The sequence below is a fragment of the Boleophthalmus pectinirostris genome, unplaced genomic scaffold (genome assembly GCF_026225935.1).
Source record: "Boleophthalmus pectinirostris isolate CB_2022bp ecotype Guang Dong unplaced genomic scaffold, ASM2622593v1 HiC_scaffold_18, whole genome shotgun sequence".
Lineage (NCBI taxonomy): Eukaryota > Metazoa > Chordata > Actinopteri > Gobiiformes > Gobiidae > Boleophthalmus > Boleophthalmus pectinirostris.
The window spans coordinates 25,843,178-25,862,896 of NW_026571133.1; the positions used below are offsets into that span (position 1 = coordinate 25,843,178).

The 19,719-nt window shown below is 41.5% G+C and overlaps 1 protein-coding gene across 1 annotated transcript; it reads left to right on the top strand.

The window, feature by feature from the left end:
* Positions 1–2,962: 2,962 nt before the first annotated feature.
* Positions 2,963–19,385, top strand: aif1l (allograft inflammatory factor 1-like). The gene is made up of 6 exons (XM_020921893.2): positions 2,963–3,100; positions 3,270–3,331; positions 4,819–4,885; positions 7,045–7,086; positions 16,759–16,921; positions 18,418–19,385. Exons 1-6 carry the CDS (start codon positions 3,082–3,084, stop codon positions 18,503–18,505), a joined length of 441 nt encoding a protein of 146 aa, XP_020777552.1. The 5' UTR covers positions 2,963–3,081; the 3' UTR covers positions 18,506–19,385.
* Positions 19,386–19,719: the final 334 nt, after the last annotated feature.

Here is a 19,719-nt window from a genome sequence, read left to right on the forward strand (position 1 = left end):
GAACAAAACTACACGTGGTTTATTCAGCAACATCAATAAGATAGGCATTTTTGAAAGAGTTGGGGAAAAATAAACTTGAATCAAACATGAACATGCAAACAGCTGGGGAAACCATGTACAATTTTAGAAGGTTGCAGTGCAGAAAATGAAAGATTTATTTTTATTTTTTCTTACCTGTGTGACAGTGGAGTAGCAGGAGCGGAGGTTACAGTATTCAGTGCTTTGCTTTTAGTAAAAACTGCACTGTTGAAAAACTAGAAAGCACTTTTTTAATGAGTCAGGGGTAATGATGCCAGATAAATGCAAAAAAAAAAAAAACATGCTCTGTTGTTATAATATTGACATAATGTATTTTTTTTTTTTTTTTTTTTTAAAAACATTTTTTTTCTATATGCTCAAACAATATAACATATGTAATAAAATATATATTGTATACAATTTTAATCGCTCTGAGCAGGGACAGCTTGGGTAAATTTTGCATTTTAATTTGTATCATATCCTATTATTTAAGTAATTGTAAACTGTCTTCAGTTATATTTGTATAAATACGCAATCTAATTTTAATAATGATTTCTTTTAACTGTAAAATATATATTTTTGAATGATAACCTTGCTTTGCAAGTAACAAAGACCAAATTAAACTTGTTTTATAATAATCCTTGATTTCACAATTTGGAAATTTAGCAAAATCATGAGTTGTGAGTTAATCGATTAAATTCTAATTAATTCAAATTAATCTGATTAACTGTCCAGCTCTTAACACAAAGCACATTATTCTCATTTCTACACTAAAACAAAAATATTTATACTTTGTCCATTACCTTGCTCGTAATTCAGTTTATACCAATTTACACTGATATACTTTGATACACTTTGAAGAATCTTTGTGGACAGATTTGATGCTGTGGTCTGACACTATAAATGATGCATCAGGTGAAAAAGATGATGTTTTGTTTGACATTGGGGCATTTAGATTGTTCTCTTGTGTGTTCCTGTCATTGGACCCTGGCTCAGCAGATGTGTGATGGATTACAGAGGGACTGGATGGATGTGAGGTTGACTGATGGATCTCTGGAAAAGCCACATCGCAATAGCTGTTGGCTGAAATTAGTAGGAACTAGAAATATACAAATTTGTTGAGAGAGAAAGAAATCTTTCCTTCATGTACATTATGTGTAATTTTCCATGAACACTGCATACAAGTAACCTGTTAAATAAAATTTTACTGTTGCACCTATTTTATAGCCCCAAGATAATCCATTTCATTCACTCTGCCTGCCCGCAATTGTATTCCACACAGACATACTGGACTTTATAGTGGACTACATCCTCACTGTACTCTCTCTGATTATATGCACCTTTCTCTGTTCAGTCCCTTAACAATGGTTTTCACGAAGGGTGTATGTTCACAAGGTCTTGGCTATGCTTCATGTTTTATTTAACAACAAGAAAAGCAGAAGGGGTGTATTGTGCACAATATTCTCTTAGTCACAATCTAGAGTAATGTATACAAGCTATTGTAAAGGTAAAACTTTTGCGATACGAATCGATCTCCTTCACAGCTATATTTGGCTAGTGATCATAAAACCCATCTTTGAAAACAATGTTTTTTAACAACGATTTCTGCGAGTCAACGCTGCCCTCATGTGGCCAAATTGTAAACTTATAATAATTATTATCCAAGCTCTTTTAGACGTCTGAACACTCCAGGACATATCGTTTTAAAGAATCTTAAAGTCTAGTGTTGTTGTAGAACCACACGTAAACAGACAGTCATACTGTCTAATAATGGGCACTATTCTTTCAACTTTTTTTTTCAACCCTCAGGTTGTGGGACTCTTTTAAATCCTTCACTTAAAAAATGCCACTGCCTTAATCTATTCTGTTATTGAAAAGGCAGCCTCGGTTTTAACAGTGAATACTAGGCATAAAACAGTATTAAGGCCGTTTGGAGCAAGATGTTGAGATTAGGTATCAGTTCATGTATCATATTTATTTTGCAGCTGCCTTACTTTTTATTTAAGACCCACTGCCATCCTGCACTGAGTTAAACCACGTATAAGATACAGATACAGATGGATCTCCTCACGTCTGTGATTCACGTGCACTTCAAAATAGGGCAACACAGAAAGCCACTTCTTATCCTGACCAGATAGCAGTTATTGTTGCATACGGGAGTAGAATTATGGCACGCATTGATGGTCTTTAGTAAATCTTTAATGATTATTACATTTCACACAGACCATAATACAACAACTTCATAGGCTAAGATATGATTTCCACTTTCATTAACAAAGACAAATGTAGCGTATTGCAACTCACAACTGAGAGGTGGCGTCAAAGAGCCATACTATAACTACTCACTGATCCATGATACCTACACATTGATCCATGGGAAGCGTTTTCTTACGTGGACCCCGTGCAGCATACACGCAGAAGCACACGTCTAGGCTTCTTATAAAATTGACCCCAAACTGCCACTTACAAGTAGTACCTGTGCGTAGTTGTAGTAGTACGTAGAGTAGTAGATGTAGTCTAATAACAAATATACTTCATTCTAAAACGCCTTACTTTAGTGTACATACACACAGGAAACTCACACAATTACACCCAAAGCCAATTTGTGTGTTTCCTCCCGCTCAGCACATAATGGGGAGTCAGCGCCCTACTTTTATCTAAAGAATCGTCATCAAATTTGAAGGGAAATTATGTCGGAAATTAGCAAAAATTTTAAATGAAAATATATGAGTGCAATGTCCAAAATGACAGAGTTGCCCACTCGTTTTGGTTGTTTTGGTCCACACTGTTCAAAGTCATCATAAAATACATTTTTGGAACTTGGATATAATTTAGATCATACTTTTAATAAAATAAGCTATAGATCAGTGTACTTTATTTTGAAGGATATTTCCGGATGAACTGCCGCCAATGTATTTGTCTTTAAACCGGTTCCGGTGTTGGCTGCAGCCGCTGAGCTTTCCCACACCAAAGAAGAGCTGGAGTGTCGCCTTGCTGTGAGTGCGCGGTTGTCTTGTGGTTGAGGATATTTTACCTGTCTATATCAAACGGGGAAATTCCACCATGCCTTCCAATGCTCAAGGTAAACAATGCAAAAATGCTCTTGTTTTTCGCGCGCATCTATTCTGTCTCGTGGGCTACCCCAGCTTAGAGCGCACAATAGAGCATCAGCAGGCCGAGTGACCGCCTAAGGTGCAGCTAAGCCAATAAAAGTAGATCATCATTACATTAACCTGAGTATCTATTTTCAGGTGGTAAAGCTTTCGGTCTTCTAAAGGACCAACAACGACAAAAACTGGAAGAGATAAACCAGGTGAGTGATTTTGCTTCATCTCTGTCTGAAGTGCACAAGGGAATGTGGATGTAATGAGGGCGCGTACACTTGACTTGGCAATGGCCTTGTTTCTAAGCCTGTGTCTTTCAAGCCTACTTTATCCTCTCGTCCTGGGTTCATTATGTCACCGTGGTTTGGTCCTTCTATTATTGATCTCTGTGAGACTGGCCTGCTGCCCAGTGACACTTGTTGCATTGGGTCCACTGGGCATGGACTTGAACCTTCTGTAACTTGCTTATCAGTTTAGGATTTATCAGTTTAGGAGCTCTGGCTCTGAATGTAACCATGCAAGTGTTATCAGTGAGTTTGAGACTGGATTAAGCAAGTTTGTGACAATGGAGTAGGAGAGATCTGATGTTCTATTGGCCTACTGGCATATAGCAAGCTTAGACTTCTTATCAAGCCTGGTAATATTCAATAAATGTGTCATTGAATCATATTTGGATATGGCCTATCGTAGCTACTGGATATAAATAATATTCACAAGCCTCTATGGGGTCAAATCAAAATGTGTTAAGAATATAAAACAAATATATATATATATATAGTGGCTACAACAGATACCGGGAAAAACAATGGACATCTCAGTCCAGAAAAGTGCAGTACTGGGAACAGCAAAGATACTGCGCAGAACTCTCAAGCTCCCAGGCCTCTGGTAGAGGACCCGAGCTGAATGAGGGTGAGAGAGACCTACCACCGTGGAAGGTGAGAAACACATTTTTTTTTTTTTTTTTTTTTTTTTATGTGTGTGTATTAATTACAGAATTGAATGGCTGGTGTAGGCTTACATCTCGTTCACATTTAGAACCAAACATTTTACAATATTCTGTTTAGCATATTACAAGAAGTGGGCTTATCCAATGTGTGTGTGCTAATGTCTGACACATATGTCTAAAACATGAATGTACACAAAAATAAAACCTACTGTGAAAAAATAACGATAACTTTAGTAGGCATTGTCCCTGCAAGCAGTCTAATCAAGGTAATGCACAAGGCTACATATTCGCCCCTGTTCTCCAGATAAACCATGAGATTGGACATTCCTTAGTGAAGGCTCTAGCGGTGGCTCATTTGACTGCGTCAGGCAGCCTGTACACATCCACAGAAGGAGTTTATGTCTTCACATTTAATTATAAACTACACAGACACGTTGGGGTCAATAAGCAAAATCTAAATTGCTTAAGACCTCCTCTTTTCCTGCTCTATGAGAAGACTGAGGTGACTCCCATAGCAGATTGCTCCATTATAATTTCATTAGCACTGGTTCCTCTGGGTATTATGTTCTTTCCACTTTGCCTCTTGTGAAGTGTTCCACTTAATCAGCAAACACAATCACAACACTAGATATGAGATGAGGCTTAGATTTAGGTGTATTGCTCTCATGTATGTACACATTTTAAACTAACTTGATCAGAGGAATGTTATATTGTTTCATTTACCTGATTTTTTAAATATTTTCATCCCAGGAATACTTAGAAGATCAGAAGTACAGTGATGAAGAGGATTTGGCTGTGAAACTGGAAGGTTTTAAAAGTAAGTTTGCTGGGTTTTTGTTATTTTTTTATCCTTTTCTTGTCCTGTCCTACTTTTTTGGGAGAGCAAAGCCTAAAGTATTTTGTTTTCTTCTGTGGTCCTGCATGGTCTGGGAGGAATGTGCTGCTGGGCGTTCCACAGCCTGTTGTTATACTATTCAATTTTTTGTTTAAACTCTTCTGTCTCCCGAGGATAAGAAAAAATCTGTTTGGGTAGAGGGATTTAAAGGAATATTGCCATGTTTTATTTCAGTGTGGAATCATTTCCATGATTGTACAAACATATAGTAGGCTCTATCCTGTCTTTTGACCAAATAAAACAGAAAACATAAGAAAGCATACTTTATTTCTACAAACAATCTTATTGAGATAAAGGAAATGGATCAGTAATATAAACATTAAGCCCATATATGTTTTCTTATTTTTCTATGATCCTGTCCCACTGACCCGAGGGTGGTGGGAAATATTTATGTCTATCCCCTTGTCCCAGCAGACCTCCAGCCAACAAAAACACGCCTGGATAATGTATAAAAATATAACAAATCAAATGTTCTAAGATAGAAATATTAGAAATTATTATTTTAAATTTCTGCAAAGAGCCTTTCCTGTTAGTAGGGATGACTATGCCTATTAACTTGAAACTAACTATACTGTGGAATGTATTGAAAACTGATCATAGAGATGGGTCCCAGTGCGCTGTATGGCAGTAGTAGTTCTGCTTTTGTTCTTGGGTAAGACACTTCACTCATATTGTCTAGTGCGCGCGTCTGTGTGTACGAGTGTGTGTACGAGTGTGTGTACGAGTGTGTGTACGAGTGTGTGTACGAGTGTGTGTACGAGTGTGTGTACGAGTGTGTGTACGAGTGTGTTTTATTGGTGGTGGTCAGATTAACACTATCGCTTAAGTCAGTCTACTCCAGGGCAGGCAGTGCGTTGACAAGCCTGTAAACGCAAAGCATGCTTGTCACAAGTGTTGGTATTATTATAATTGTAAATAAACAGGAACTTGCAGTGTAATCTAAGTAAATGAAAGTATACACTATACTCTCAAATTACCAAATTCATTCTAGTAAGGATGTAAATTGGGAAAAAAAACAACAACTTTGGTCTAAACTGAGTATTGTTTTTATTGTCTGGACATTTAGATCCTGGACCCTATCAAGCCCTGCAGAAAGGAAAATGCTATATTTTTGAACAGCTAAAGGTTTAAGCCATTTCAGACTATGTAACACATCAGAGAATGTAGTTTTTGAACATAATCAATGACTTGTAATCATTGACATCCTCCTTTCAAGAACAGTTAAACATCCAGTTGTTTTGAACTGATACCCCTGTCATTCCACAGGGAAAAGGTCAAAGGTCATTGAAAATCAAATAGACTTGATTTTGTCCTTCATTTTCTGTGGCTGTAGAATATGATAAACAGGCTGCCTCCAGACATCTTTCTCTTGAAATTATGCTGCGTGCATGTGTGTGTGGGGGCCCTCTCTTCTGACTCGACGAACAGGCGTAGCATTGTCCTGTCCCACTCCCCAGGGCTTCAAAGAGTTAAGTTTCCTCCTTTCTCTGCCTCCGCATACAGAGCTCCCATTGTGAGATTGAAATAGCAAGTGTAATCGGACCAAAGTGGCCCAGAGAAAAGAGGTGACGAAATTTAGGAAGACGCGGGAAAAGGGTCCTCTAATATCTGTCTCTGCCATTTTGAAAGCATATCAACAGTTGTGACTCATGGGCTTCGTTTACCATAACTAGATTTAACACTGAATCAAAATGCCCAGATTTGTGTTGAGTTGCACGTTAAAAAATCTATTGCTGTGTTCAAGACCTCCTTTCTTTTAAAATACTGCCAACTTCAGCTGTGCCAGTCTCAGCTGCGCACTGCTTGGTTTTGACTCACACCTGTCATTATCAGCTGTGGAACTCTCCCTTTTGCCACGCCAACTGTCTGACATGTCTGTACTGTTTATAGTTCTCATAGTCAACCAAATGTAGATATGGCTGTCAAAGATCGATTGATTCAAAAGAAAATAATAATGAAATCTTTAGAGATGTCTTTTCTCCCTTTTTTAAACGTAGATTTAATAAGTTTTTTTCTTATACTGTAAGCATTTAAACAGGTCTTCCCAGATTATAAGTATTCTTCATCTTTTATTTTTACAGATAAATATGCAGAATTTGACCTGAATGACCAAGGAGAGATTGGTGAGTACGTTTACACACAAAATGCAACAGTGGTTGTGTATTGAGCCATGTAGAAGGCCCACACCAAAACACAGTAATCAAACACTAGTGTATTATCTGGGCCATGAGATCACACTTCTTGGGCAGGCTTAGATTGCAGGTTAGTGTTGTTTGTAAAATGACACCAGTCTGTTAGACATGAGGTTAGCTCAAATTAAGACAAACTTAATTGGTAGAAAATGTTTACATGTATTATTTACATACAGTCAAGCCCAAAATTATTCATACACCTGACAAATTTTGGCTTAAAGTTACTTTTATTCAACCAGAAAGTTTTTTCTTGATTGGAAATGACACAGGTGTCTCCCAGGAGTTAATAAGACAATGTACAAGAGGCATCATTGAGGAAAAAAAATAGTTCTCAACTTTTATTTACATTTGAATGAAAAGTGGCATGTCCAGAATTATTCATACCCTTTTCAATAATCAATAAAAAAGCCTTTATTGGCTATTACAGCAATCAAATGCTTCCTATAATTGCTGACCAGTTTTTTGCACATCTGTACTGGTATTATGGCCATTCATCTTTAGCATTGAACTCCAATCCTTTTGGATTAGAGGGTCTTCTTGCCATCACCCTGTTCTTTAGCTCCCTCCACAGATTCTCAATTGGATTGAAGTCAAAACTCTGGCTGGGTCACTGCAAAACGGTAATGTTGTTGTCCAATAACCATTTCTTCTCCACTTTTGCAGTGTGCTTTGGGTCATTGTCGTGCTGAAATGTCCACTGGTGCCCAAGTCCAAGTTCCTCTGCAGGCTGCTTGATGTTGTTGTTGAGAATCTTGACGTATTGCACTTTGTTCATGGTGCCATTTACTGTGATTAGACTACCTGGCCCATTGGCTGAAAAACATCTCCAAATCATTAGGTCCCAACCCTATTTGACAGTGGGGATGGTGTTCTTAAGGTTGAAGGCTTCTTCTTTTTTATGCCAAATCATCAATACATCATGAACGTTATGTATTTTTAAATAATACTTTGCACTGTAGCCACTGGACCTTAAAAACCTTTAGATATGGCCTTATAGCCCTTTCCTGATTTGTGAGCAGCCACAATACACAGCCACAGAGCCTCAGAGAGCTCCTTTGTCTTAGCCATGACTGTTCACAAACGAACTGCAAAGACCTGCTGTTGTATTTCATCCCTACTGACCGCCAGAGGCGGTACTTCAAGCACTGGATCATCCTTGCGCATGCGCAGGTCGAGAATTTAGTAACAACAAAGTCAGCCTTGACCTCCGGTGGCTCAGGTGAGTCTATATAATCACGTGACACCGGAAAGTCCTTTTTCACCTTCTCGCACGCAGGATGCATGGTTGATGTGTTGCAAAGCCTTTTTGCTATTTCCACTGTTTTGTTATCGCTGCTTGTCGCCTGTAGCCCCGTGACTGTACAACAGTCGGTGCTGCAAGTTCCCTCGCCCTCCTGGGGCTGCACAAGCAGTGGATCAGCCTACTGGTGTCCGTTGTGGAGGTAGGCTGCTCTTATTTACATTAGTTTCGCCGTAGCTACATGCTCGGTAGCTTTACGTTGCTGTTTTGACATAGCCCAGGGGTGGGCAAACTACGGCCCGGGGGCTGTATGCGGCCCTTTAAACCTTTTAGTCCGGCCCGCCGAACTTGAATAAATTATAGTAATAAACCTTGTTAATGTTTTATTTTTCCTGCATTTCCGGCGTTTCCCAGTAGATGGTGCACTACATATACATTGAGGTGTGGCTTATTATGTTGGCCGCAATGCTTTATGGGAAAGTGTTCTTTCGGACTAGCTAGTGACAAGAGTCATTCTCGGTCGATGTATTCGGACCATGAGTGAGGCAGAAGTGTTCAAGACATAACGTTGCATTGTTTCCATTCTGAATTGGGTGAAAGTAAAGTTGAAAAACTTGTGGACTCATTTAGGATTCATCAGTAGATCTGCATCTTCTACAATTTTTAAAATAAAGACAATCAAGAGGAGAGTGATGATGATAAGATCCTGAAGGAGAACAGAACTTTCAGTGCGTTTAAATAGTAAATGTTAGTAATTTTAAAAAATGTATTTTATTTATTAAATTTTCAGTGTTTTGGAAAGACAGATATTTGGCTGTGATACTTTGTAGTGACTTTCAATTGAAATTCAAGCACAAGTTTTCTACATATCTCATGTTATTTTTTTTATCTCTCCACTCCATCCATCTGCTCCTGGTCCGGCCCTTCCCTCAAATTTTAGAACCCTTTGTGGCCCCCGAGCCAAAAAGTTTGCCCACCCCGATATAGCCGCTTGTGTTTAGTTTTCCATTTAACTCTGATTCATTGGTTTTTTTTTCAGATTTGCCACATTTGGCTAGTTTCCTGCACTTTGTTTTGTAGCCATATATTGGCACGGCTATTAATTTATTGATTACTACTGTCACTGAATAGCCACGTGCAGTTTATTCTTCATGATTATTGCTAGTACAATTGATCAGCGTGAGTCTCTAGTGGCGTTCCCTGCTCGACCTGACCCTAATATGGAGCACCAGTTCGGAGTGCGGCGTTGTTTGCCGGCCACTAGTGGCGTTCCCTGCTTGACCTGACCTGGCCTCATCTTCACTGGTGCACGCTGGTTTATTGCTGAGTCGCTAGTGGCATATTCTGCTTGACAGTACTCTGGCGTACGGACTTCTGGACTTCTACGTTATACTGGGCTGCGTTACGCCCCTAGAGTGCTAGAGTCCTTATGTTGTCAGTCCTGTCTAGTTCCACTACAGCCTGATGATGGGCATGACCTGTATCCTGCCTGCCAAGGGGAAGAACATCTGCAGGAGGCCCTCACTGAGGATGCATGTTCGAACTGCAGTATTTTGCCCTGGTCTGTGCGTTTAGCCCGTTTGGCTGCATTCCAGGAGCCCTCTTCCTGGATGTTCGCGAGAATTTCAGACCTTTTACTGGCTGACTAGCCTGTTAATCGCAAGCGATATTCTACTGGGGAGGAATGTGTTCCACATAAGCCCAAGAAGGGGGTTCCGGGGAAGCTGGAAGATGGATACATTGTCAACTGAATTGGCCCAAATGCTGGCCTTAATTCAGGACCTTCAAGCAGATGCCAGCCGTGTGGTGGCTCCCCAACAACAGCAGGATGTGGCCTCTGTCTGTGATGATGCCATGTCTGTAGCAGCCTCTGACACCCATTTTCAACTAGGATGTGATGACCTGAGTTCTAAAGTCTCAGACTTGGGGTCCCTACGCTCTACCTGTTCTCAGGCTGGGAACGATGAGTCTGTCACTGCAGCGATACGCATAGCTCTTGGCCGTTTAAAACTGGATATGCCGTTGGCTGAAATGGCTCCCTCTAGTGCCTTCTTTCGCTGGCAATCTACTACTTCTCACTTTACAGTTCCTCCCTCGGCAGAATATGTAAAGCAACTTCATGCCTGTCTGCGACCGCAATGCCGTTTTACAGACAATTTGCTCTGTAAGGCATACGATATGGGAGCCCGCATGGGTCGAATTGGGAATTCTCTGTCCCATTTGCTGCTTGGCCTGTCTGTTTCGTTGTACACTGTTCCGGTGGACCAGCCTACGCCTACTGGGCCACCCACAGCCCAGATACTTGGGTTGTAGCCACTTGGTCCTGGGGATATCAACTACAGTTCTGCCGCCGGTCGCCTGTTCCCGGTCAAGTCAAGATCACGATTATCTGGGACACATTGAAGGCATCCCTCGGGAGGTGTTCTGGGCATGTCCCACCGGGAGGAGGCCCCGGGGAAGACCCAGGACACGCTGGAGGGACTATGTCTCTCGGCTGGCCTGGGAACGCCTCGGGGTCCCCCCGGAGGAGCTGGAGGACGTGTCTGGGGTGAAGGAAGTCTGGGAGTCCCTGCTTAGGCTGCTGCCCCCGCGACCCGGCCCCGGATAAGCGGACGAAAATGGATGGATGGACATTGAAGGCACAGACACTGGCTCAGGAAATACATACCTTGCTGGACAAAGGTGTGATAGTTCCTGTGGACCCCCTGCTGGATCCAGGGGGCTTTTATTCTCGTTAATTCCTGGTACCAAAGAAGATGGGCGATCTGTGCCCAGTCTTGGACCTCAGGGGTCTGAACATGTTTTTAAAAGTCGTCCCATTCAAGATGTTGGGTGTCCTTTAAGCAGGGCAGGTCCTTCAAGCTATCCTCCCCGGGGATTGGTTCACTTCCATAGACCTGAAAGATGCATATTTTCATGTACCCATTGCTCCTCAGTCCTCACCATTGGAGATTTCTTCACTTTGCTTTTCGAGTGGAGCACTTCCAATTCAGGGTCCTTCCATTTGGCCTATCTCTATCCCCTCGTGTGTTCACGAGGTGTGTTTCCACTGACACCGCACTTTGCCAGTCTGAGAGCTGTGCACATTCCAGGGGTTCAGAACATGTCGGTGAACTTCCTGTCTCGACAAGGGCCATTGCCAGGAGAACGGAGGCTTCACCCAGAGGTGGTGGAACACATTTGGGAGTTGTTCGGCAGGGCGAATGTGGATCTATTTGCCTCCCAGAAGACGACGCACTCCCCCCTTTGGTTTTCATTGGTGGATTGTGTCAGCCCTCTGGGTAAGGATGCACTGGCTCACGCCTGACCCAGAACACTTCTTTATGTGTTCCCACCATTTCCTCTGTTTTTTCAGACACTGCTCCAGGTCCTCCAGGAAGGCCACAGTCTCCTTCTGGTGGCTCCATTCTGGCCAGTGAGGACCTGGTTTTCTCTGTTGCTCAGGCTTTGCAGCGGCCCTGCATGGTGTTTTCCCTCCAGGAGGGATCTCCTGCCGCAACTGGGGGGTCAGATTCTGCATCCCAACCCCAGTCACCTGAAACTCTGGGTGTGGCCCTTTCAAGGCCTGGCCTAGCCTTCTCGGAATACACCGGAGACATAAGGGACACAATGACCGTGCCCATCTACATGCAGGTTGTATTCTTGCAAGCGGAAGCTTTTTGACACGTATTGTTGCAATGGGGCAGGACCCAGTCCACTACCCTGTTTCCATGGTTCTCACTTTCCTGCAGGGGTTGCTGAATCAGGGACGTACGCTGTCTACCCTAAAGGTATATGTTGCTGCCATTAACTGCTGGCATGCAGGGTGGAATGGCTGTAATGTTGGTCATAACCAGGATATTTTGGTGTTTCTGAGGGGTGCTCGCCGCTTGCTTCCACCCAACCGCCCTGTTGTAACAACATGGGATCTTCCTTTGTACTCGAGTCCCTGCGGGCTCCACCATTTGAGCCACTTGCACAGATCGACCTTAAGTGGCTCTCGATGAAGAATGTGTTCCTGTTGGCCATGACTTCCGCTAAATGGGTGAGCATGTAGCTCACTCACCCGTTTAGCGGAAGTCATGGCCAACTCTTATCTGTTCACCAATCCTGTTGCCACTGGCATCCTGATGGCTCTGGGGTTTCGCTTTGGCCTAATGCAGCTTTTGTTCCGAAGGTGCCCTCGTCTACACAGCACACTCTGCCACTACAGCTTTCCCGTTTTGAGGCGGGAACTCCTGCCGAATTGCTGCGTCCTGTACGTGCGCTCGAGGCATATATTCACTTCACAGCTTCTGTACAGAGGTCGGATAGCCTGTTTGTCTGTTTTGCTGGCTCATGCAGCGGTATGGTCCTTTTAAAACAGCACCTTGCTGGATTGTGCAGGTCATAACAAAAGCATATGCTTTACAGGGGCAGTCGTTGCTGTCTGGGGTCCGGTGTCACACCACAAGGGGCCTCTCGACTAGAGCCCGACCGATATATCGGCTGGCCGATATTATCGGCCGAAATGGGCACATGGAGACATATCGGCTATCGGGCGATATGCTTGCTGATATGTGGGCATGTTATACCTCGTTATAAAGCTTAGACTCTCTACATTATGTTCATTTAATCAAATTTACAGACAGATAAATGTCCTAATATGTGGCTCCGCACCAGTATTTATCTGCGGTGTAATTTGTCTGTGTCTGTGTCCGTACTGTCCCTGAACACAGCCCCAGAGTCACGTCACTTCACTCACGTGTGTTTGTTTACACCTGCAGCGGTGCGCAACACTGAGATTATTTTCTTTTTACGGACAATCGGTTTGAGTCTGGATTAAAAGGACATTTATTAGTGCAGACTTGTGATGTGAGGAGGAGCCTGTGTGAGCGGTGAGTGTTGGAAATACATCGACTTTGAAGCTAGTTTAGGTTTTGTTAGCAATTAGCTGCTGTAGCTCCTGCACATAAACAGGCTGTTTAAACATAACTGTTTAAACAGGCCTATTGTAAAGTGACTACATTGGCCGTATGCATGTTACTGGACCAGCATTGATATGTAAATGAGTTGTGAATAGACGTGTGAATGATCCACATTTATGCATATAATTAATTACCGCTGTGCGCACGGCTAAAGGCTAATAGCGATTGCTTATTTACTAGCTAGGAGTTACGGGTCGGTCGCGATCGAAGCGGCTCTTAGAGCCGACTCTTTGAAGCGAACAACGGGAGCATGTTTCTTATTGGGAGCCGTGTTTTCTCTTTTTCTCACTTTTTCTCTTCAAGCCGCATGTAGACCCGTAGTTTGACAGCAGCAGCGGCTGAAAACGAAACTTTCAGAACTATGCGTGTGCACAGGATAAAAAAAAAAGTGTTTTATTTTTTATATTTGGCTGCAGTTCAGCATCAAATGAATAAACCAGAAGTAATCTTGGGCTAGAGCAGTGCTTCTCAATTATTTTCTGTCATGCCCCCCCTAGGACGAATAAAACATCTCGCGCCCCCCCGCGTGACTATAGATAGTATCATTTGTCTATAAAATTGTTATAAGTACACCTGTGCGTAACACTGCCACCTTATATGACGCCAACAACGCTCGCTGGTTTACTGAAGTAGCAGTCACAAAGCGGGATGATTGTCGGCAGTATTCGGCACGTTTTCGCTGAAAAAACTCAAGCGGCTTATCAGAGTGATTGGGGTGTAATGTATTTAAGTGACGCCTTAATTTATTGGGCTTCATGCTGTCCGCTGCCAACATTTTTAGACACAGTAAGCACACCGGTCTTTCCTCGTCTCCCACCGTAGTCACAGTGAAGCCAAGCGCTACATACGCTTCGTCATATTTCCTCGTCTTAGCTTTCGGGAGATTTTCGTTTGTCTCTTTATCTCCGTCTCTCTCCACCTGTCTTCTCATCCCTGTTAAATATTTTTTCATGGTGTCACTTGAGGGTCTGCTACACTTCGTGTCTACACTTCATACTCAAACTCTGTGCTGTGTGCAAAGCGCGCATGCTCAGTGCAAACAAAACTCCTACACCACCGAACGAATGCTCCCTGCGCACACTCTGCCAATGAGAGCGCCACTGCCCCCTAATGTAGTGGAAGTGCAATTGCACTTTATTCTAAAGGCCCGTTCAGACCAAAGCGTCAAAGCGTCCACTTTCTATGTAAAGTCTATGTGGACGCGCGACTAGAGCGTCCTGCGTTTTTGCGGCGCGTTTTCGGCATCAGCGCGGCGCGAATCTGGCGCCAGCGCAGCGCGTCTTCAGCGTTTTGGCGTCAGCGGCCAAGACGCGCGTCCAAGGCGTCAGCGTCAAGAAGTTGAAAATGCTGAACTTTTCGCGTCAGACGCGCCGCGTCAATCAATCAGGGACGAGTATCTAGAGACGCAGCGACGTTATTATCAGGAAGAAAGACCCGAGAATCAGAACGAGAACCACAAACATGAACAGAGAATAAATATATACGCGACAATCACCGAGCCGATCGCGAGGAATACACCAGGACCGGACCAGGACAAAACAAGGACTAGACCGAGACTAGACCGAGACTAAACAAGGACTAGACCGGGACTAGACCGTGATTAGACCAGGACTAGACCGGGACTAGACCGTGATTAGACCAGGACCAGACCGGTATTAGACCAGGACTAGACCGGGACTGATCCAGTGTCATTAGCGGAGTAGAAATATATAAACGCCCAAGTCGTCGACCCGATCTCCTCCTTTGATGTTTTATGTCATAAAAACACTCTCTCAGTCTGGTCTGACATTGTTTCGGGAAAAGAGCGGGACCGGGCTCTTGTTTCCAGGGCAACGGACGCGCGTCAAGTATTTTTGTCCCGTTCGTCCACGGCGTCAAAGATGCGCGTCGGGGGCGTCTAAACTCAAATGCAAAGGCTCCAAATAGAGGCGACAAGGCGTTTTTTGACGCTTTGGTGTGAACGGCCCTTAAGACAGTAAAAAAAAATCAAAATAAAAAAATAAAGAAGCATGCTCCCCGAGGTCAAACGCGCCCCCCTTGACGGAGCCTCGGGGCGCGCCCCACTATTTGAGAAGCACTGGGCTAGAGTGAGGGAGAGAGATAGAAACCGAGTCCCGACACTCAATCCTGGTTCAGTTCTGGTTCAGTTCTGGTTTAGTGGTGTTTTACACATGGTTTAAATCTGTTTTAGTCCTGGTTTAGTCTTTTTTCAGTCCTGGTTCAGTTCTGGTTTAGTCCTGCTTGCAACAAAACAATCTCAAGAGTCGCTTTGGAGCCGAAAGAGCCAGCTGCTTTAGTGAGCCGAGCCAAAAGAGCCGGTTTTCAAAAAAAAAAAAAACTGGAATACCCATCACTAGTAGCCAGAATGTGATGCAAAAATGCCATTAGGCCAATCTACTGTCTGTAAATATGATGTAAAGAGGCAGAACAACAATAAATGTTGCCTAAATAAACCCAATTTAGAATCCACTAGAGCCAAACCTAAGTTTTTTAAACAATTCAAGATTTACAGTGAATTTTTACATCACTAAATATATCAGCGAATATATCTGTGAATCCTGGATGACCGCCAGAGTGCCCGGTTCCTCAGTATCCTCGTGCTTTTGTGAGAACGTTTGAGGGACTGAGCTTCCGGTGTCACGTGATGATATAGACTCACCTGAGTCACTAGTCAAGGGTGACTTTGTTGTTACTAAATTCTCAGCCTGCGCATGTGCAAGGATGACCATCCAGTGCTTGAAGCACCGCCTCTGGCGGTCATCCGGGATTCATGGAACCGCAGTTACAGTCGTAACTATCGGTTTTCACCTGTTTTAGTTGCTTAAAACAGCTCTTCCCAATGAATCAGGGTAATTAGGAAGCTTTAGAACAGCTTGTGCTGTTTGGAATGGTATAGAACTTTGGATTTTTCCGTAGACTCTGACAGTTTGCAAAGGGTATGAATAATTTTGGACATGTCACTTTTTGTTCAAATGTAAATAAAAGCTGAGAAATATATATATTTTTTCCACAATGATGCCTCTTATACATCGTCTTATCTCCTGGGAGACGTCTGTGTCATTTCCAATCAAGAAAAACTTGCTGGTTGATTAAAAGTAACTTTAAGTCAAAATTTGTCAGGGGTATGAATAATTTTGGGCTTGACTGTATACATTTTCAAACTAATAAATGCAGCTTAATGTGCACTGAATAGAATGTACTATAGAATAGAATCACTATCAAATAAGTATTTTGCAATAATGATTATGTGTATTCTTTTTCATTTGCTGTAAGCCACAGTGATCATAATTCACAATTATACACAAATAGGTCTTCAGATATGTAACTGAATATGTACCTCCATACTGCGTTTTAACTTAAAGCTGAACTTGACTCAGATTGCTTCTGGAAGTTAAATGGTTGCTGATTTTCTTTTAGATTTGATGGGTCTGAAAAGGATGATGGAGAAGCTTGGAGTACCTAAAACTCATCTAGAATTGAAGAAAATGATTGTAGAAGTAACGGGAGGTAGCAGCAACACTATCAACTACAGGGATTTTGTGAAGATGATGCTTGGAAAGCGCTCTGCAGTACTTAAGCTGTGAGTACACATGAACATAACATTTTGGTATTGTCCTATTGTCCTCATTATTGGTGCTAAAAGGCTGTCTGCTGTCAATGTGAGCCAGTGTCAACAAAATTATTTGCAAGAGTTTATGAATCATAATAATGATGTCACTGACCACATGCTTCAGTAGTATTCTGTTTGTTGATGGTCACAGCCTTTTTCTCTGTCTTCGGATCATGTGGATTGAGTGACTGTCACAAAAGATTAGAGAATATACAACTTAAACTTTCTTAACATTTGTTTGTGAAATTCTGGATAAATTCCACTGAATATCTAACTGGAAAGTTTGACTTTTTTCTTTTCATTTAATCCTTTAAGATTGCTCTAGAAGCTCACTCTTTAAATAGACGCCTTTTATGTTATAACATTAAAGCACACAACAGCTTCACAACCAAGTACACAGACACAATACCTGTCTGATTGCACTGAAACTATGTCATCAGGGCCTGATGTGTGAAAAGAGGCTAAGATAGTGCCAGATTTTTCTCACAGCTCTCTGGCTTAGTGGAGCTTTGCTGAAGTTTCCCAAAAAAGGAAATTAAAGACTGCCAATAAGAATAGCTCCTGTCAGGTCCTTCACTCATCTCAGTAGCACAGATTTACCAGCTATTTTCTTCAGTTCTGTTTTAACTTTTTGACATTCCTTTTCTTTCTTTAAAGGTCCTGCATTACTTACAATTGAAAACATGTTAATATTTTTTTCAAAACATACCTGCAGTTATTTTGTTTCATTCATAGACTAATAATAAATTATAACTCAAACATCGGTCTCCAAAGCTCAAAATGCTCTGTTCCTCCTGGTGATGTCATGAAGCAGTACTTTTACTTAACAACTACCTTTTACTTTTTGTTCAGTAGAGAATTCCAGGGTTGAAATGACCCAAATGATTCTAATGAAGGTTTATCAAAATTAAAAACACAATGGTGCATTCCTGTATTACCACATGACATCACAAGGTGGAGCAGGGTGTTTTCTGTTTGAGAGAAGAACTCAGCCTAAATATGCAGGGTTTGTGTGTTAAATTGTGTGACTGAAAAAAAAAACACAACTCCATACTATATGAACAGTATTAACTACAACAGACTCACTTTGCGTTAGTTTGTTTCAAAATTAAAATTAATTTATGCCACATCATTCTGTTAAAATTAGATTAAATTTACTTTAGAGTCAATCTACAGGAACAATGCTATACTGCATTTTGCAGTGTCATTTGCCAATTCAGCATCATTCCCTCCATTTTGGTCTTACTTCACAAGGTTGGGTGTTACTTAATATGCCCTTCTGTTACCTAACGCTATATTTAACTGAACAAGGAATGTATATAACAATCGGGAAAAATTATGTGGCTTAACATGACATATTTGGTATCTATGTCTAATAGAGCACAAGTGTTGTTTTTGTCTTTCATGCCTTTATTTCCTGCTTTTTCATGTTGCTGTATTTTTAACTGAAGTCAAATATTTTTCAGCGTCTTAATCTTTGAGGACAAAGCTAATGGCTCCCCGTCCAAGCCATCAGGGCCCCCTCCAAAGCGGGACATTGCCAGTCTGCCTTAAGCCCAGATGTTTCCAGTCTACAGTGGAAGGACTGTTGGTCATCTTGTGTAAATGAGCCTTTCTTCTTCATTATCTTGGGTGTTGTTGTAGTGCGAGAACAGTCTGTAAGGATTTGAACTTTGTAACTTTTATCATAAATGACCCCAGTGTTGTGTATTTGAAAGACACCTGGATTTACTTCATGTTGGACTGTGAATATCTTTGACCCATTTATTTTTAATATGTAGCAAGGCTAGTTTTGTGTTTTATAATTGCATTTTAAGGGAAACTGTGTCATTGTGTTATTTTTACAAGATGCTGTTTGAATGCATTGAATAATTTTATTTCCAAACTCTTTTTTTTTTTTTTTTTTTTTTTTTTTTCCAGTGTGCTCGGTCTTTTTGATAGGCTCTTTTGTGTAACTATGCTTCAGGTTAGGCACTGTTGCTCTACATTTATATAGAGATAATGAGAAGCTTGAAAGAATACTGATCCAGTTGGTATGGGTAACTACTGAATGTTGTTAACGATGGCTTAAGTCTGTGGGACTGTCTTCAACCTCAGATGGACAACACGGATGACAATGTTGATTTCATGTTGAAATGTCAGTAGTTACACATATAAGTAACATTATTCTCTACAATCATTTTCTCCAAGTGCCTCGCTTGCAACTTGCTTGAGGAAATGCATAAGGTTCAGTTCAATTGGTAGAATTATTGTTGTAATTTTTTAACATTTGTCTTTTTAAACATGAATTGTTGATTTAAATTCTGTATGTTGTACATATATTTAATGGGGATTTTCTTAACATTTTGTAACATTGTGTTGTTTCCTTAAACATTACATTAATTAAGCAATTTTGTGTTTTTACTGCTTTCTCATCCACTGTTAAGTCAAATGTAATTAGTTTTGTGTCATTTTGTTTTCTTTTCTTGTGCCTCATTTTATGTGTTTTTTTCCACAATTGTGTGAATTTTAATTATTTTTACCCACCCATTTTTATAGATTAAATGCAGTCTGCTTTAACATTATTTCACTTTTTGCAAGATACGCATTAAATGCAGACACCAAAGTAATAAAAAAATGTTTCACTGTAAAATCATTATTTGGTAGATCTGGTTGATTGGATAGCCCTCTAACTCTAGGCCTCAGACCAAGAATATCCTGGATTTCTGTGCGGTTTCCTTGTTTCTCTCTATGGTCTAGGTGGGTTTTTCTCCAGACACTCGGGTTAA